Here is a 20925-nt window from a genome sequence, read left to right as displayed (position 1 = left end):
TTCCACTCTTAAAGGCGAAGCTTAAGCTTCCTCCAAATTTTTTGCTCTTTTGCGTCACCCATTTGCAATGCTCCGTGCTCGGCAAGCTACCGTACTAGAACCAGCTGGGTTGTGCTGCTTCGTGCACTCAATTTTTAAACCTCTGACGTATACATCAGCGTGCACGCTAGCAGTGCCAACCTGCAAATGGCAGAAATGCCACTTGGTGGGTGCGGAAACAGGGAAAATATATCAGTGTCTCATGGAACCCTGAGGAGGGAGGGGCCTGCGGAACCCACTTTAGAGAACCCATGGTCTAAACTTGTTCAGTCTTCGGCTGTTGTAGTATTGGACGTAGTCCATCCTTAACGATAAAAAAAGAAAATTGACTATGCCCAAGCAGATGGCGTCAAAATTCAAGACGTTGCAGTGAGCTAGAGCAGGAACATAAAGGCAGTGTCACCGGCCGTCTATTACTTTTGCTTCTGTGCTGGCTTGCCAGGCCGCTTCTCACAGTGAGATTGGCTTGCTTTGATATTGTAGAAGGGTAATTTAATAATGGCACAGCTCCGGTTATTTTTCTCTTTAGCACTTCTTCAAAAGCTAATTGGTGGGAGGATTAATGTGCCCAACAGGAACTTCCTTGCATTTTCTGCTGGCCCTAAGGCGTTGCCAAAAAGTACTCGCCTCATCGTCACTCCTGCACTGTCTTTTTCGAAGTTCTTTCGCAGCTGGAACGAGGTGGTGTGCGTTTTAAGATATGAACGTATGTGCTGAGGAGGTCAAAAAACACTGCTGCAGACGGGGGCAGGCTTGCAGTTGCAAAGCCTCGAGGTATTGTCCTTCCTTTGAGGCTAGAAGAAGACCATTTGAATATAAATCATGTGACACTATGTGCATATCCACTGAGCACCTGTATGAGTCTCTCTTTTTTTTGTCAATTTCTTTTTTTTTTGCACTTCATTTTATTTACTGAACTGAATTCTCAATTGATAATGCGCATGTTTAGTCTTTAAGTCTTCATCAGTGCCCTAGGACGTTTATTTTAACTGCACTTCAGAAGCCTTCGCTGCAGTAGCAGCTTTATTCTAGCTTTCCATATTTGGTCTAATTAGTCTATTATTTCTCGCAGAGCACTATTAATTGTAATGAACAGTCAGAAAAAATAAAAGCAAATTATAATTGAAGAGCTGTGTGATTTGACTCAAACTTTCTAAAATTTTGTTTTCAGCACATACTTTCTTAATGATTGCTCCACACAGCTTGCTTAGTTAATGCCGCAATTCAATTTTTCATCACAAATGTCCCATTTGCCAATCAATGTCCTTAAGATATGTCAATCATTGTTATTACACTTCAATAGTTTGGCATGATAGTTTTATTCTTGTCTTGCATGCTTTCTTATTCGATGCACTATTTCTTTGATACTAGCATCGCAAGATTCAGAGTTAAGCAAATATTGTTATTAAAAGTTTCACTAACTGTTTAAGAGAGATTGTTTGAAATCATTTAGTTTCCTAACGTTTAAAATGCAGGAAATATTTTTTATTCTCTTTTCATCTCTGCATGACTAAAATCTTACTTTTAAAATTGCAGCATTTATTGAAAACTCTTTGCCAATTTCGTGCTTGTGTTCTGAAAATGCGTCATAGTTGTCCATGTGGATTGACCGCAAGAATAGTCTAGTCTTATGTGCCTACTTAGTGTGCTATTTCTCGGGAAATATTGCTGTAAGGAAAAATGCATGTTGAAGTCACAACTATGTAAATAAAATAGTGTGTGCATGTGCACACATTTTCTCATTGGAATTTCTTTCATTTTCAACACTTGCCTTTTTTGAATTACTGTAGGTAAGCCTTCTAGTTATGCAGATTGTCTTAAGTGCATTGGTTAGTTTAGGTAAAGCCACCTTTGAATAAATCGTGTGTCACAAACTCCTTACAATTCAGTCATTGTTACGAAGGTATACCAGTTATCCTTATTATTGTACAAACCGACTAGGCGCATGTAGAACTAGAAACAATAGTGGCTATATTTCTCGTCCTTCATATTCGCTTAGCAAGCAATATAGTGTGCTGGCAAGGCATGAAAGCTTCTTAGAAAGGGCAGCCTTTTTCTTTTTCTTTATATGTTCTCTCTTTCTGTTTGCCTCCATCCGTGACCAACATCTGTTGCCGCCTAGGAAAACAGCTGTGCCGCTCTCTCGCAGCGCAGCTTAGCCTGTTGCTGTCGTTTCTATCTTTCTTGTTCGAGGTCACATGCTCGACGGAAGAAAAGGATTTGAGGAGGGTGGGGGGAAGTGGAATCAGGGCGGAAGGTAAGGAGGTTGCTTCGTGCTAAGTCTACAGGATGTAGAGAAGCAAAGAAAAAGAAAAACAGTTTGCACAAGGCCATAGAAAGGAAACGTTCTTTGCTGCAACCAGCAGGCTTGTGTGGAGAGAGAGCAAGGAGGTTGAGGGAACGATGGGGGAGGAGGTCTTTCAGTTGGCCTTGTTGACGCAGAGAAGGCATGTGGCACTTCTCTCTTGGCTGCTTTGACATCTGCTCACTTTGCTTCTTGAGCTGATCTTTTCCTTTCACCCCCTCTATCGCTGGTTTCTCTTGGGACTTTGTCGCTGTCACGTAACTGTTCGATTCTTTTTTTTTTACACTTCATATCATCCTTACTCTGAAGGCATTTCGTCTGGTTTGTGTAGTCCTCTGTTGTCACCTGTAGCATCTTGGATTGGGTTACTTGTGTTCCTCGTCCAGCGTGTCACCGGATTTCTACAGCTGTCACTTGGGATACCTTATAGCTGTTGGTTGTGCAGAGATTTTTGTGTTACACTGGCACTTAGCCGTGCGTATATGCCTGGCAGTTTGCCTGCCTTTTAGGATCCAAGGCATTGACATATTTATGTACATTGTGGTAGCTTTCTTGCAGTGTTTTCCTTGCCTGTCTTTTTAAGCCTTACGACATGGCACAGCGGTGAGTGCAGCATTCACTACTGAAATGCATCTCTTCTTTCACTAGCTTCAGCAGGTTCCCATCTTGCACCTCTGGCAGTACTTGCACTGTGCAAGTATAGTTATTGTTTAGAGGTTTCAACTGTTCCTTTCATTAGAACAATTTGCAACAGGAGGCAACAGTTTGTTCTTTATTACCTATTACTCCATACAAAGCATCACTTTTGCGCTCTGACTGCTTATGCATCTGTTAGGGCTTTATCAACTCTTGTTTACACAACCTGCTTAAATAGAAAGTGCCTGAAGTTCCCATTTTCTCCCTCTAGGTTTTATTAGCTTTCCTGATGAGCATGGTTTTATGTAACTGATTGTGGTTATATGTAACTGATTGTTGCTTACGTAACTGTAGTTATATGTTGCACATTTATTTATAGTCTCCTAAGGCACTCAAAGGTGAGCTTCAGGAGCCTGTAGCTCGAAATATTTCTATTATTAGCAGTGGAATATTGTTCCTTCTCACGTATTCAATCGCTTACTGCTTCCAGAACTGCTTGAAGGCCCCTCTCTGCAGCTTGTCTTGTCACTCACAAACAGGAATACCTCTGTTGTCATTGAACCTTTCCAAGGAAGTACTAGTGTTTTGCCAGGATTCAATTTTGTCTTGCTCTCCCCTTCTTTCTTTGTTCTTTGAGAGGCACGTTAAGCTAAGTATAGGTTTCGAAGCTAGGACTATAACTTTAAGACAGTGGTACTCTGTTCTCAGTGCCCTTCCTTTGACCACTTGCCACTTCATTCTTGTGCAGTTCCTAAGCCGAGTTTTGGCCTAAGCTACCTCGCACAGCTCTTAGACGACATTCCTTTCTTGTATCTACGTATTTTTCTAGCCTCTTCTCTTGCCCTTGCAACTATACCGCTGCCTTTAGCCAGGAAGCTGTGACACGTAGGGGTCACAAAAGTAGCCGTCCCTCTCAACACATTCCTTTTGGAGCTGGTATCCTCAGTTGCATATTCTAAATACAGTTTTTCATTCCTCTTTCTCTCTTTTTCTTCTCCCTCGCCTGTCCACCCTCTGCTTTCTCCATGTTGGCCTACATCGCCCTGCTTGGTGTGCTGCTGCTGGTGTGCCTGTGGTGCTGCGCTGTGACCATGGGGTCACCCACCCTGGCAGGCGAAGCGACATCTTAGCAGCCTGCTCATCGTAGTCACCAACGTGTGCACCTGCGTCTGCTTCGTCTACTTCCTACTTGCCGACAAAGGCCTCGCCTATGCGTAAGTCCAACCTGCACTACACTGCACACTCTTGTGGCATGTTACCTTATTTAAGAACCCTCAAATTTGTGCACGCACGTGCGTGTGTGTGTGTGTGTGTGTGTGTGTGTGTGTGTGTGTGTGTGTGTGTGTGTGTGTGTGTGTGTGTGTGTTTGTGTGTGTGCATACACACAGTTGAACCCTGCAATAATGAAATCAGCGGGGACACTGTCCAGCAAGTCAAGAACTAAATGACATCGCCGGCTTTGACGTCCTACAGTGCTAAGCAGTGATAATTAACTGAAAATGATGCCACCTGTTCACTAGGGAGCTTTGGTTCGGAGTTCGAGTCGTTTTATTCTGCTAAAGCGTATTTCTGAAGGTCCGTTGCATGTCCAACATGTGGACCTGGCTTTTTCAACCAGTTCTGAAGAGTTTCGATAATGCTTCTCTTGTAAGATCCCGGCAAGGGGCGCTGCCGGTGTCACTGCGCAGTTATCGAAAGTTGCTCCCATGGCGTAGTCCCGCGCGGCTGCGTCGCTAGAAAAACATCGTGCTCGAAACTATGCTGCACCAGCACTTAAATTTAGTGATCAGGACTCGAGTTATGATTCTGAAGATGACTGCAAAGCAGATTCAAGCTCGAACGACAACAAAGTTTTGAGTCAGCATGGGACATCCGCAGCTGTTCACAGGCGAGTTTCGTTTATGGCCTTGAGCGATCTCCTTCCTTGTGCGCACTTATCTGCTGATCTTCTTGCACAACCTGAGAGCTCTACTTATTATCTTCAGGGTGCCTACTTCGCTTGATTATGATGTGCTGCCGTTAGCAGCAAAGAAACTTCCGTTCACGCCAAGAAGGCCGCCCGCAGCACATATCGGCCCTGCACTACTGATAAGCGAAAACAGTTTACAACAGGGTGGGATTTCTTTCTGCTCTTCTTCTCTTCAGAGGTGATTAAGGCAATCTGCAAAAATGCAAACAGATATGCTTGGATGCATAACCTTGCAGTTCCTCAGTTACGCTGAGAGCGATCGGTCCTGGAAGAGGTGCATGACTTTAGACGAACTGGTCGAAAAGGTGGAACTGCAAAATCTGTTACGAAGGTCGCAAAGTTGAAAAAAAACTAGACATTTTGAAGGAAAAGTCTGGAGTGCACCAAATGCTTCACAAAATCCAGGAACTGCTTCACCTCATGGCATGAGCGATGAACTGGTCTTAGTCTTTTTTTGTGTGTGGGTCCGAAGAACGGAGGTGTACTGAACATTTATTTTTTCAGACACTCTTCCTGGGTTATTTATCTTTGAACTGTATATTCTGAATTTCCTTTGATATTATTGTTTTTGTAGAAAGCATGTTTATATTCTTTTTATCAACTGGCAGTAAACATGGTGGTTTCTAGAATTTTTTTTTACCTAATGGATTTCTTTTGGCAACGTATGTTTTTGGAAAGAGCATTTCATTATGCACAATATGCTATGCTGCAATGTGTGCTGGGATATTATTTGTAATGGTAAATATTTTTTTTCCGAGACATAAAAAACTACCATTTTCTCGCGGTATCAAAAGAGTTTAACAAAACACGCCCATGGGATCTTGAACAGCTGTATTATGATCTGGCTCATTTGAGCCCCTGCAGGCATTTCCTTACTTTTATGTCGGAGCAAAATAATAGTGGCTAAATAATAAGGATGGCTAGTACAGTTTCCTGCAGTCGTTGCTTGATTTTACCGTTCTTGCTATTTTAAGATTACAAGATGATTAATGCTGGACATAAACTAGGATTGATTACAATAAATGCACTTCTATTCATGCAAATTTTTTGGGAGTCCGATGCTGTGAAAGAGGGCACTTGACGGTCTCATGAGCAAATTTTTCGTGTGCAGCACAGGTGTCTATGTGCACAGTTCTTCAAGTAAAATTTGCAGAAGCACTTTAGTGGAAAGTAATTTCTGTGCCCAATAGGTGCACTGTAAAAAAAACAAAAATATCTTTTTATTTCTAAGGCAACAGCAGAGCACTTGGGATACCTTTGTGTGGCTGAGAAAATTTTAAAAAATTATTAAAACTGCTAATTTTTTGTGATAATACTGCCTGGAGCACAGGTCTTCACTGAGCGGCACGGCGCGACCCTAGAAAATGTACTGCATCCGCTTTCCTGCTGCCTTCACACCGAAGTGCCGGCATACATTCGCAGCAAAACAGACTTGCAGCAAATTCTAAATAGATGATGCCTATTCTGTTGGCAAGAAAATTATTTCAGTGCATTTGTACACCTTCTGAAGCCACAACCCTCTAAAAAATTATGAAGGAGACAGCATTGCCGAGGTCAGCACAAAGCACAGGAAACTCTGTAGATCCATTCTTGCTACAGAGAGCACCAATGACTTTTCTTTTTAATTTTTTTTAAGAAACATTTTGTCAGATGGCAACACATTCCTCTGGTGGAAATAATGGTTCCCATGGCCGGCCCTGTCATATGCACACATGCTAGGTGGGAAGTATGCTTTGCACCAGCCATAAAGGGGTTTTATGTGGAGGAGGTGCCTCAAGGGCCTCAGCAACAGCCTGTTCGGTTCACTCGCTCTAATTGCATGATATAAAGCCGCGCAGGTAAAACAAGTCCACATTGGCTTGTTTATAGTAGTTGTATACGTCCTGGTTCATTAGGCCCTCGGCGGCATATTATACTGCGTGTGAGTCCTCGCCATAAAATTATACGAGTCAAGACAGAAGGTCCGCCAGGGCTGACTCGCATGTAGATTTAGAGCGGAGCAAACAGGTGTGCGTCACAAGAGTCTGCAGCTGGTGTGCTTGGAAGGTTGAGTGTGTGCCGGCGTACTCAATAATTCAGTGACTCATAGCAAGCTATCCTTGGGAGTTGCGGTAACGATTATGTTGTTGTATATTAATGCAAAAATTGTGTAAAGATGTGCTTAAAATATATTTTCCAGGAGACTTATAGCTACCAAACCAAGTCGGTCAGACGGAGAGTTATAGGCATCGGCTTTTGGACAATATGTTTGCTAAGCCACTACTGCAATCTCTTTGTGAAGCAAGCCTCCATGCTTTTCTGAAAATAAACATGTATGCCACAGTGCAAGCTGAACAAAAGAATAATGACAATAAAACATTTACATAGGTGATGCTGTACTAAGCACATGTATGCCTTTACATAACACTGTTGTCAACACAGAATCCATGCTGTCAATATAACTATTAATTGTTGCCCTGCTTTGTCAATATACATGCAAAAAAAAAAATTTCTTTCTTGGCAAGAACAATTCAAGACTTGAACAAACTGACAAACTGCTAGAGATATTAACTAATAATTTCAAAAATCATTTGCTAATTCTCTTATTATGCTGATGTCATTCTTGTCCTAGCATTAAGATCAATATGACTTCTTTTGCAATGTGGTGGTTTAGATGTGTTACCTTTTCTTCTTGTCATGCAAGAGCTTTGCTGAAGACCCGCCGTGGTTGCTCAGTGGCTATGGTGTTGGGCTGCTGAGCACGAGGTCGCGGGATTGAATCCCGGCCACGGCGGCCGCATTTCGATGGGGGCGAAATGCGAAAACACCCGTGTACTTAGATTTAGGTGCACGTTAAAGAACCCCAGGTGGTCGAAATTTCCGGAGTCCTCCACTACGGCATGCCTCATAATCAGAAAGTGGTTTTGGCACGTAAAACCCCATAATTTAATTTTTTTTTTTAGCTTTGTTGAAGTGACAGTCACACCATTCTGATTTCTCTTCTGCATGACTGCACGTTTCTTTTGTTCGTTATGTTTGTTATAACTGCCTTGTGTACATGGCATTTGCTTGATCTTTTGTAAAGTCTGCAATATATTGTGAATAAATAAATCGTACTTCAGTATATTAGTATTGGCTTAGTTGTATGAAGTAAATCACATTACCGATACAATGCCGTGACAATGACAGCAGTTAAACAATGGCTGATAGCTGCTATGGCCCATGCTTCACACCTGTTTTTCAGAGCATGCATTCTTTTTCTTTTTCTTTTTTTTTGCCCCTTGTAAAAAATGAAATATGTATATAGTATATGCATAGTTGTGAAGCACCCACTGGGTGGCTCAGGGAATGCGTGAGAGCCATCTTTGAGAACAGTCACCTAGGGTTGTTCTTCTTTTCTCTCTCTCTCTTTTTTTTTCATTGTTAGGTGATATGCGTGGGGGTAAAGCTTCAGGCACCAAGAAAATTGAAAAGAAAAGCTGTGTGCCCTTAAAAAATATATGCTGTGTTTACCCTACCAGAGAAATGCAAAGGCCATGAGAGACGACTTAGTGAAATGCTCTCGATTGCTTCAACCGCTTCGGGTTCTCTAACGCACACCCGAAGCACAATACACAAGTGTTGTCGGATTCTACCCCTGTCGGACTGCGGCCACTGAGGGCGCTTTTACACAACTACCGAAGCATATGCGGTGATAGGCGGCGTAACTCTGTATAACCATCGTTTGTGACTCTTTTTACTTATCGTTTCGCAACTCTTGAGGCGTCATTCAAACAGTGCACCATGCTGGTTCTCCGGCTTCCTTTTTCTCGGAGTTTTTCACTGCTAAAGTAGTTCTCGTCACACTTTTCTTTGCTGCCCAGAAATAATCTCTGCGCTTGGTCCAGCAAAAACACAATTGCTGACCGCTTTTGCACACAAGTGTTTGCCTGCATCGGTCAGTTTCTGAACATGGTATACCTCTTTGGTACCATGTGTGCATGTGATAATGTTTATGTTGGCAAGACTGGCAATTTTGAAAGATGATCAAAGCAATGCAACAATTCTGAAAAAAAAAAAGTGCACGACTTCAAGTGTCCTGACAGAAGAACGCGAAGAATTCACAAGTCGCTAAATTGACTGGGGCCAGGCATGTACTAATGAAGAACAGACAACCATGGTACAGTTGATCAGTACTACAGTAAATCAGCAATCCACAGTTCATCAATTATACAGTATGATTCAGATTATTGTGTGCATACTGAACTGGAATGACGGCGACTTTTCACTTGTCTACGCCTATTGTCCCTGCCACGTGTTTAAACCTACTTAGGATTAATTTCTCTTAGACTTGTGTTGAACAAGGCTCCTGTGTGAGATTTGAAACATTTTCTCATTGTGTGACTTGTTGTGGTTAGCATAATTTCTTGGATCTTCTACCTTGGATAATTTATTTGATGAACGATTGCTATCAGTGTTTTTGTACTACAGTCATTTTCTTGTTCTAGTTAGCTTGATGGCATAGTCATCTGGAGATTAATTAGTATGCTGCGCTGTCACACAGCAGATGCATGTTTTAATTCTGAGATGGTATATAAGCCTGCAGCTAATATTGTTTGCATGAAAAGTCATACATCGGCTTGTACCGTAGAAGAGCCTGCAGCAGCTTTTGCTGCAAGAAACATTGCATTTCATCTCGTAGCACAGTTGCAAATATGGCACAAGGTTCACATTTAGGCTAAAGATTACAAGAAGTTTCACTACAACCATGAAAATTCATATGGAATGGAAAATGGTAAGCATAACATTAAAGGACAGAAATACTGCTGCCTGGATTAGTGTGAGCAGCCAGCACAGGTATCAAATATTTGAACTGGTACTAACAGGAAGCTGCAGAGTTCCTTCGGTTATATAACACATTGAACACCTAACTGGTTGTCTATTATTTATTGATTTGACAATACTGCCAATATTATGTAAGATCACTGCAGGAAGGACACGTACCCAAATACAAGCATGTATTATCATAAAAGAGAAAGCCAAGCACGTCTGCAGTGTGCAGTTGATCAGGCATAACATAATGAAATACAGGACAACTTTGAAACTTCAGCAAGATCAGCTAATGCAAACTAGCCTTCTCAATCACATGAAAAATCTACAGTCAAATTTATTTAAAGAGACGCAATAACATGTAACCTTTCACTAGTAAATAAACAGCATGACAATGCGGTATATATACAAGTCTTGAATGCAATCGATGAGCACTAGAGAAAAAAGAAAATAGGGAAACCACGTGTACAAGCGGTACTCCACATAGGAATTGGCATTGAAGACGGGATATTTAATGGCCGGGAAATGAAAACAATTTCTCCTAGAAAAACAAATACAAGTAGCACAGTAGTTATCGTAACTGTGATGCAAGCATTTATTTTTCTAGTAGGAATGTGAAACTTCTTAAGGAAATGGAGTAACGGAGGTAGAGTAACAGAACAGATGTCCAGGGAAAAGAAATACAGTGAGAGCAGTAGACACCCTTGGATGGGTGTCTGCCCATGACACTGCTCATGGAGGGAGTTTGCTAATATTCTGCACCTCGCCGGAACATGTTAACAAGAGGAATGAAATAGCTCACACAAAGAGAAAGAAAGAAGTGTGGTGATCAAGAAAATGGGGCATAGGGGTTCTTCATCTTTTTGCTACAATAAATTATAAGTAAGACGCACTGCTCTGGGCTCTTCAAGCATATTGTACTTCACCATGCTTTTAAGACTGGTCGACTGGGCACAAGGTCTTAGAACTTTGCTACATGTCTTCACCTTGCCGTAGACAGAGACTGATGACAATGAGAATGAACTATACATGTGGTCTGTTTGCTTTATCCTTCAGGCTCATCCTGGTGCCTCCGTATACCCAGCCCATTGGTGGGCTGGAAGTATTATGGATCGTGGTGGTCACTGACTTCGTGCTCAAACTGATTACCATTCTGGTCAAGGCAGTGATCCTCGCCCTTCCCGCCTGCCTCTCTGCTTTCCCGAGAAGGGTGCAAATTTTTTTTGTCTTTTTTTGCTTACCCTTGAATCGCATTGTCCGTATTCATTTATCCTTAGAAAGACATTTCTATCTCAAACATCTTGCCATGCACAAATACAATCGCACCTCGATACAACAAAGTAAATTTAAGAAATTTTTCTCCAATATCAGTAAGTAACAAATACATGCTTGTACCTAAGATTTGAGATAACGAAAGTATTTTTGTCTCAAATGATGAGGCTCAACTGTAGGCATCATTTTGTTAAAATGCAGAAAGGAAGGCAAACACTGCAAAATGAACAGTGCAAGGGAAATTGATATGTATGCATGGCTTTGTGAGATAAAATTCATCTGTATAGGTTGGAGATCAGGCACAAGTTGATGACAAATTTAATCCTAGTTAATAAGAAATAGAGCCGCAGGTAGTTATGGAACAAACAACTTTCGTCTTTCAAACATAACAGAATGAGTTCCAAGGGAAGGGTAACTCAGTTTAGGGTTTTATAAGAACAACAACCACCCGTGTTGTTGTTTATGTTTCTTTTTTATGTGCTCATCTTTCTTTAGTGATGAACATGTCAGTCAGTGCAGGCTAGGAAAGCACTTGATAGAGTGCTGAGATTTCAAAATTTTTGGGATTGTGGGAGGTTCTGGTCTCACAGGACAAGAAAATGATCTTCGGGGGAGATACTTGGGGTAACATATTCAGTTGCTTGTGTTTTCACTTACATTGGTGTCCCGTGTAGGGTAGGCATGCTCTAGCATCAGGAGAACTACATCTTAATGATGATGTGAGCTGCCTTCAAAATACATTCGATAAGTTATGCCAGGATGCGTTGAGGTTAGGGTCCGTCAAAAATGGCCATCATAAAGTAAGTCAGGAGAAAGTCAGAATGCTTGAACCATTGAGTTTCATACTAAATGTACTAGAGGGAAATTCAGTGCTAGTGTTTACATGTATTGCCCGAATGTCTATTCTGTCAACATGATACTGAAGGGGATAACTGTACATAGATTTGTAGATGCTCTGTTCTTCTGGCATCAAACGGCCTTGTGGGTATTTGTAATAACCTTCTCAAGGCTCATCTTTTGTTGCATGTTAATTGTGTGGCAATTGTCTCATTTTGTCTCATTTCTACCATTCAGTAGTTGTGAACGTCACGAAGTGGTTATTCAGGTTATCAAAAATAGGTGCATACAGTGACCGTCAGTCATCATCAATATGGGGTGACACATGCTCTCAAGCATTCCAACTTATTTACGCTCTGTGAATTAATAAAATAAGTTAGTTGTGCAGAAAAAACAGTTAGCGCTTTTTGGTCTGAATTTTATCACGGGTGAGAAATTTATATTTTATGCATGTAAATGAGACAAGACAGGCAAAAAAAGTAAACAAATAATAACAATAATTGCCAGCAAATCTGCAAGTATTCGAAGTCTGTTAAGGTTTTGAAAACTGCTAAATTCACAATTATAATGGTGCAATGTATGGCTACAAAATATTTGAACAATACTTTCGTGCCACTCAAGGCAAGTCACGTGACTAAGGCATCATACTTCAAAGATGCTGGGCAGAGGCCTAACCATAGAGTGATTGGACACTTGGATGTTTACAAAATATCAAGGAAGACCATGTTTATCTGCGGTATCAAACTGATGGGTTATGTAATTAGAGTTGCAAATGCTCAGATTTGTAAGATTGGTTTTACTGTTTGCTTTTCGCCACATTACAAGTTTGTTGGAAATTGGTATTCCCTCCAATAATGTGTCTCAATGATTCCTGCAGGAATCATTAGACCAAAAAGAAGGGTGAGCTGTGCTTATAGAAACATTGTGAGCCTTGAATGCAACACGTGAAGTATCAATAACAAAAAATTAAAAGTTTGGCAATGTGCTTTCTCAACAAACCCATGCCAAATTGTAAAAAAAAGTCATGTAGTATTACATGTGATTTTGATGGTTTCTTAGGGTACCCTGAACCACCCCTCAGGCTTGGTGAAATAACAGAGTCCGCGGGTAGCTTATGCTGCTGTGAACATCTCAGCCAAGTTTTGCTGCCGTACGCGGTACGTGGAGGTCGCAAGCAGATCACGAAGTCATCTCTCAAACGCTCTCTTTTCAACAGAAGGTCCTGTCCTCACTCTCTTCTTGACACACTGTTTCATCATTTCCTTAGAAGGCTGTTATTGGCTGATAGCTGACATCAAGCTGTGGTCGGCTACACGGCGTAGATACCGTGGCCGCGACATGGTCCTCTCTGGGCCGCCGTGAGTCCACTGGCTAAGCGCATCGGGGCTCGCTGAGGACAGCCGCGTTTGGCTTATGTTTAGCACATCATAGACACTAGAGGCAGAAGTCGTGGCATCTACTTTAACATCCAAAATGAAATTTTAACTGCACGCCATGGTGGCATTTGGAAGGCATTTGTGGGCACGCCCCACTGTGCCTAGCCTTTGCAGTGCAAGGCATTGAAGAAGGAATGGGAGCACAGCGGACGCTGTGTTTGATTGTCAATAACTCCGCTGCTGCTGAATGCGTTGAAGTACTTTGTGCGGCAAAGTGTTTTTTCTGAAATACCGGCCCATTTTCACTTTAGATGCCTTTCTCCACTTTGCTAAAAAGTGGTTCAGGGCCCCTTTTAACAATTGCAGTGCCAGATTTTCTTCTATTAAATTTAGTATGAGGCTGGCATGGCGAAGTGGTTAAAAATTTCAGCAGACGAAAGTGGCCTCACCTTACATAGCTATTGAGATGGGAGGCCTCAGATTTTCGTGGTTGTGTCGTATACCTCAAGTTACTGCACTGCATTGCAGTTACAATACACATTACATTATTGATTAATGTTTGATTTTATCTGTTCTCCATGGCAGGGCCGCTACTACCTATTTGTGGAATGCTGCTCGCAGCTGTACCGATCGGTGATGCCCATGCAACACTGGCTGTACTACTTCTCAGAGTCGTACACTGGCACTGGCAAGATGTTCAGCATGATCCTCTCCGGGGCGTACTTGCTCTGCAAGGTTTGCACAGCGCATTGTTCAGACTTATCGTGATGTGTGAACAGCCAAATGGTTCCTGCAGAAATTTGGAAGAAAGCTGTCGCTTGCTCTACTTTCTCTTTACATACTACCTTGAGCGCTTTGATCTTTCTCATAGCTGCAGCACCTTCTTTTCATCATGCAACACTACAGTAAAAGCTGGCAGTACACCAGTGTGGCCATGATGCTTTCTGAAAACGAGATTTAAACTCACCAGTACCGCCGTTGGTAATATTTGGTGATCACTCTCGGTGATAGTTTCACTGCTGCGAGATTTTGCAGGTCTAGCAATGAATGCGTTGTTGTTTACAGGTGACAGCATTCCTGGCACTCTTCTAGGACAGCGGTGTCTGCTTAGGTCCAGGAACACTGTAGAAGCCTGTAGATGCTGATGTGTGTGGCGTTAGTCGCATGAAATCTCATGAAAGGGAAAGTATCCTCGAATGTGACCGCCCGAGAGTATCACCCCAATGTATTTGCCAGTACAAGCACAAGCTCATGAGCACCCACTTCATTAACGCCACCTTGATTTTCCTTGCAGCAGGAATGAGTGAAACACATGAACCAGTAGAAACACCACCGCTAGCACAAGCTCTCATATAAGCTCACTCCACTAATGTGTTGAGTTTCCTTACAGCAGACACAAATGAAATGTGCCAGTACAGTCACCAGCACTTGTACAAGCCCCACAAAAGCCCTTTACTGCGGTGGTCTTTATTGCTTTGGAGGCTTGAGTATGAGAAACAAGTACCTAGTGCTTACCACTACCTTAGAAGCCCACTCTCCTAAAATATTCCCGACTGTCCCTCCTGCAAAAAAAAAAATTCCTGGCTATGTCACTGCTAGTACCAGCACCAGCTCAGAACTTCACTCCTCTTATTCGAGTTCCCCTATAACAGGCATGAATGAAACATACCAGTCTGCACAGTACTTGCACAAACCCCCACAAGAGCTCACTTTACTGCTGATTGTTCTGAAGGCTTCAGTTAAAGAAACCAGTACTTAGTTCTTACCGGTACCTGAGAAACTCATTCCACTAACATATTCTGACTGCACCTCCTGCAAAAAAAAAAAAAGAAGAAGAAAAAAGAAGAAAAAAAATCTGACTGCTCCACTGATGTGTTTCTGCTGCCTGTTTTAAGAGGCAGCGAGGATTAAATATTTTTGACAGATTGAAAATGCATGCTTAATCTCCAGTGTGAACAATTTACAAGAATGATTTCACCACACTCCAAGTTATGGGAATGTTTGTTTCGACAAGGTTCACTTGTGGGTAATAAAATGATAAATAGGCTTGATCACTTCAGATATCAAGTGACAGCTTGTCTTAATTGTACAGCCCACTAGCATTTTGTGGCCATTTCAGCAAGGTAATGTGACACCTTGTCTTACAGTGCACAGACATCGTCTCCAAGACCAGAGCTTGGAAAAGAGGCCTCATTCAAGCCATGTCAAATGTGGTAAGTCTGACACTCTAAAACAAAATTACACCCTTTGAATTATATCTTGCCACACAACGATAAACGTCATCTGTCTTGTCCGCATTTGCTTTCTTTACCGCTGCGAGCCCGGTACCTCCCACGTTACGAACGGCATGCGCGTTATTAGCACGACATAGCATTCCCGACAGGAAAGTAGCGGGCCCGGCGTTTTCAAGAAACGCAAGCAAGGCAGATGACGATTATTGTTGTGTGGCAGATATACACCCCAAAGCGTGTACCCTTGTCTAAAAGTGTACCTTGGAATTTTCACTAGACATGTGCTTCAGCATAAAGTTTACTGAAGCAGTCACTAAAGAGGATTATTTTATTCAGCCTAGGGCAGATAGGTCACCTTTTCCGAAACTCGTTCTGCACTTTCAGTGGAAACAAAATAAGAGTTGTTGCTTATCAGCACTGATATTGATAGCCAAATCTACCATCTTGGATTACCTGCCCAAACTACAGCGCTGATGTTGTTGCTGCGACATCATGAATCTTGTCATAGTATTTCCTCACGTTTGGCTCCTCATTGCATAGGAAAAGACGATGAATGAAGTGCGATTCATTTCATTCTTATTCCTAAACAGTTACTTTGTCTAAATTTGAAATGTCAAAATCTTCTGTCACGAAGAAAAAATTTTAATGCAGCATTGGTCCCCCTCTTCTGCTTTTGTGCGTTTTTCTGGCTTACCAACCCTTCGCTTCTTGTATGGCTGTTGTATTTTCTCTACCAGGAGTCTATGCTGTCAGTCTAATTTAGTCTAATTTCTCTTTAATGACCTTTTAAGCAGCAGCAGTGTGCCACAACTATATGTCTTCTTTGTCATTTTCAAATGAGCAAAAGGAACTCGCTGTAGTTAAGAACTGCTTGATCTCATAATCTCGTCGTTCATGCTCATGGAAACTCGCCACAAATTTATGAATATCAGCATTTCTTTGGAGCCTTGCATGGGTCTCATGATTGCCCATTCCAGACTACCAAAGGTACCAATAGAAGAGGTCGTCGTTAACAAAATGAAGGTTTTGGCATCACCTGTCATGCATGCGCAAAACTGGCAAGTATCTTGGAAGTTGTAAAGCTGCCCAATGCGCTGCGAAAGTAGTCTGCATTTTTATTAAGCCAAGTGACCCAGTACACTTTGCTTGTAGGTGACATTCACAAAAATGGAAAAACGTGATTGTAATTATCAGCTATTCTTAGATCTGTACTAAACCCAAAACTGTCACAACTTTTTTTATGAGCCAGTGCGAGCTCAGTGCTGTTGGATGGGCACGGTGCCGGCAGAGTGCAATGTCGAAAGTGCATTCTCATTATGATAACTTTGCCCTGTAAAGCAACCTGAAAGACGACATGTCATGCAAATTGAACTACAAGATCTTAAGACTAGGGGTGGTCGAATGTTCGAAGTTTCATATATGAATCGGATATTATGCAATAACTGTTCGTGTATGAAAATCATATTTGGTATTTTCAGTCATCGAAACTAACCAGATAGTTTGCAACCACCGACTGTTAAAGTCTTGTTACTGTTCTTTGTCTGCTAAAAATAGTATCTGAAATTATCCGAAGGGAAAGAACAATTCAAAGCAAGGCAGTTAAAAAATTGGTCATTAAGCATTTCTTCTTTTTTCAGTTTCACAATGGAAGCATGCATACATGGCTACTTGTGATTTTGCTTGTATGTAGTAGTTTCATCTTTTATGCTATGACGAGTGATACTCTCCCGATAATGAGCCCTTATCACTAGTATTCTTGAAGCCCTTAGGTTCAGGGAGAGCAAAGGGAAAGTAAACATGTCTGCAATAGGGGGAAGATTAGTAAGAGGCAATCGGAAGATTGGTGGAAGAAAAGTAGGGAAATGACAAACAACGGAGCACGAAAACAAGGTTCACAATAGGGGTTCATAAACTTTGGTTATGGCAATTAATTGTTTTTTTTTTGTCCTCTATTTAACACAGTTACCATAGTTAACATAGTTTACAACATAGTTTTACATAGTTTAACATAACCAGGACGTGATTGATTGTAAATAGATATTTCAGTGTTTTTTGTGCACAAACAGCAGTCTTACAGCGTAAAATTCTGTCATCCTTCACTGAATGTTCGCCAGCAACAGTCACTTGAAACTTTATTACACTGAAATCTTTCCCCTATCATCTCCATTTGTTCATATTCTGGCACAGTCCTATAGTTGAAATATATCAGTTCTCCAAGTCTGCTCTGTTTCGTATCCCTGCATAATGATGGTATCCTCTCAGAACTACGGCCATCCACCTACAGCAGAGCAGACAAAGGCAGTTGGTGACACATGCCCGATATGCCAGGATGACTTCAAGCGGCCCACAATGCTGGCGTGCAATGTGAGTAGCACTATGACAAGCATGTGACTCTGAGGTGACCACGTCAAGTACTTAGCTTTACTTACCAAATGCAGTTAGCTGTATGTAAATAAATATTTCAGTGTTCTTTTGCTTGCACTGTTTATGCGTAGGAGCTGTTGCCCAACACAATCAGTTGGTAAGAATGCCTGTCTGTCAGTTACCGTTGTACCATATACAGGGCATTGTGTTACTTTGCATTTTTTAGTTACTCTCATACAGGTCATTTGGTGTTATATTAACAGTACTGCTACAATGAGTATTATTTTCACTTGCTTGTTTTCACGTTTCTGTTTTTCTCCTGCCATGCTTTATTATTTGCTTGCTTAAATCAATTCTATGAACTGTACTTGGCTTAGATTAGGCTGATGCTTTACCCAAAACACTAACCGTAGTTAATGCTCATTGAGTTAGTTTGCTTCGTTCGACGTGTTTTGACATTTCACCCAATTTGTGTCTTATTAATTATCTGCCTTGGAAATTCACTGCATTGCTCTAAACACGCTCATTCATGTTTACAGAGTCTTAAACTTAGGCCAGTAAAGGCATATAGAGCACAGTAAACAAAGCCACACGAATGTCTGAAGCCACAAGCACAAAGATCAGACAAATCTATGTGCTACCCATGATTCCCATAGTGGCTGCCGCGCCAGGGTTCCCTCTAGTAATATTAGTAAGCAAATTTATGGTGTTATGACTGAATGAAGTGAGGACTAGATGAAAGCTTTACTTCAACTCTGCTGAGCTTTTGAAGTCTTGATCAGTTGCCGCTTTGTTCAGTTTCTTCCTTCTCGTCTACTTTCCAGCATATCTTCTGCGAAGAGTGCGTGTCGGTGTGGTTCGACAGAGAACGGACTTGTCCCATGTGCCGAGCGCAGATTGCAGACGACCCGACATGGCGCGACGGCTCGACCACATTCCTCATCCAAGTCTTCTAAACTGGGACCAGGCTGCCAAGCCCCGCTCACTGCTTTTAGAAAATGAAGACGACGAAAAAAAAAAAACTAGAGAAGAGTTTAAAACGCCTTACTGAGAGAGCCCTCCCCGCCACCGAGCGTGTGTGATCAATGCCTCCATCGTGGTTGCATATTTTCCTGCGCTGCTTCACTTTGCCAAGCTTCAATTGAGTGACTGTGCAAGAAGGGAAAACGAAAATTTTTTTTTTCTGGTGTGTCGTTGCCGAGAGGCTCCCCCCCTCCTTTGACTGTTGCATGTCTGTGTGCATGTGTGACGCACAAATGTACAGTGTAGTGATAACGGTGACAGGGCACATGTGAAATCTAATCAATAAAGGAATTTATGGCAACTGTTTATCAACGAGCCGGTCTCCATATTAACCTGCAAGTGAGCATTGTGCATATCACGTTATCCTGTTCCATGGCATTCGCAGTAAACCACCATGTTGCTTCAAAGGGCACTGATGATAAAGATGGAAGATAAACTAGGTTGGTATGCATTTTCTTTTTCTTGAGCACATTTAAGAAAATAGTTTGTAATCGTGAAATAGGTAGATTTCTGGAAAAGGTAGAATCTACCTGCATGAGAAATCTCATCATCTAGATATTTTATTAGGAATATTCACTAATAAACTCTAAAATGCAATTGTGGAATTGAAGACAACGAATAATAGTCGCGCCTGTTTAATAGTAATCCATAGGCTGGCAGCAATTCGGACATATCCATCCCAAAGTCTTAAATGCACATATGAGTTTCATCTAGGATTACCCGTAACCGCTGTTGTGATGGTATTCGGGATTGTGGTGACCGACCTGGACATTTAAAATGGTCCATAGTTGTCACCTTCCTTTAGTGTCTTTCTCATCTGCTTTCTGAGGTCAACACAGCTTTACTACTGATCGGCTTTAATTTTGGCATTTGCAGCATAGACTCGTAAAGTTAATTAACTGAAAAGTTAATCACTGAACCTTTCGAATTCGCTACCCTACGCTTTCTGTGGTGTCATTGTCCGTTTGCTTCTGTGGTTCTAAGAAAAAATAGAGTCACTTATTATTTTCACCACCTGGGCATTGCAATTTGTCATGCAAGTAATGTCAACCCCTTATCTCTCCCTCATTTGCATTGTTGCCATTCTCAGAACGTGGTCTATTGCACCTTTGTAATCGTATAGTGCCATATATATACTGCATATAGCAGATATGGGACACTTAGAAAGAAGATTCCCTCTAGAAAGTGGGCACGGAGAAATCCTTCATGTCAGCATCCATTGCACTAAATTTCATGGAGCTTGTTGCATTGAAAAGCAAAAATGAACTATTAACTTGAGGAATAAGATTGCTTTTTATTTTTTAGCCATAAATTTGCTACACATTTCTTTTTTAAATATTGCATAAAAAAAGCTGAACAAGGAAGTTTACGGCTCTAGCTCATTGATTAAAAACAATGTCATATATGTAAACTGCACCTATACTGAGGCATATAAAGTGTACAAAGTTGGAGTATCGTTAGTAAGATCTTTGAGAACCCACTGAAAGTATTGTAACGATTCCATGTACAACTCGTAGAACAAATTTGGCCCCTTCAGGCGCTCTAACGTATTCAGTTTACAGAACTGTGATGTTTTTTCTTGGTGTAGAGCTAATATTTGTAAACATTATGATAGTTTTGTTTAAAGGGACTGACAATCAATTTTTACTATACCCATTTTTTTAATGCAATGGAAAGCTTACCGGTCAGAGTGTCCAATCGTGCAGTGACAATGTGAAAAATGCCGTGGAACATTTTCTATCGGAATTTTTCGATGTGCGATGAGGATGTAGTCATTCACTGGAAGCATGCTGGAAACGCTGATAGGTTAACGCAATTGCATTGGTTGCATAGGCCGGCATTGGTGGGAGGCAAACAAGTGTGGCCGAACTGTGAGAAAGATTTATTTGGTTTGCCAAGCTGTTGTTTCCTCAATTCGTGGTCTCCAAAGTGTTATTTCTGCAATTATATCGAAGTGCTTTCGTGGTTTCCTGTCCATCCACCAGCGTTGGCCATTAACAAGTCAAGGGTGTCTATTAGCAAAGTCAAGTTCTCAAACGCGATACGGCGATGCACAGTGACACATAGTTTGACTAATATTCTATG

General features: G+C 41.5%; 1 protein-coding gene across 2 annotated transcripts in view; it reads left to right on the top strand.

The window, feature by feature from the left end:
• LOC126548532 (E3 ubiquitin-protein ligase RNFT2-like) overlaps nucleotides 1-19146 on the top strand; it is a 42721-nt gene extending 23575 nt beyond the window's left edge. For both annotated transcript variants that reach the window (XM_050196756.2, XM_055063872.1), the window contains exons 6-11: nucleotides 4094-4194; nucleotides 10794-10947; nucleotides 13808-13957; nucleotides 15370-15435; nucleotides 17716-17817; nucleotides 18642-19146. In XM_050196756.2, the coding sequence (XP_050052713.1) occupies nucleotides 4094-4194; nucleotides 10794-10947; nucleotides 13808-13957; nucleotides 15370-15435; nucleotides 17716-17817; nucleotides 18642-18773 (705 nt within the window). In that variant the 3' untranslated portion in view covers nucleotides 18774-19146. The remainder of the gene's footprint in view (nucleotides 1-4093; nucleotides 4195-10793; nucleotides 10948-13807; nucleotides 13958-15369; nucleotides 15436-17715; nucleotides 17818-18641) is intronic.
• The last annotated feature ends 1779 nt before the right edge of the window (nucleotides 19147-20925 follow it).

The sequence above is a fragment of the Dermacentor andersoni genome, chromosome 3, assembly GCF_023375885.2.
Source record: "Dermacentor andersoni chromosome 3, qqDerAnde1_hic_scaffold, whole genome shotgun sequence".
NCBI classification, from domain to species: Eukaryota; Metazoa; Arthropoda; class Arachnida; order Ixodida; family Ixodidae; genus Dermacentor; species Dermacentor andersoni.
The sequence above is the reverse complement of the archived record's forward strand: the minus strand, read 5'-3'. Positions and strand labels throughout refer to the sequence as shown.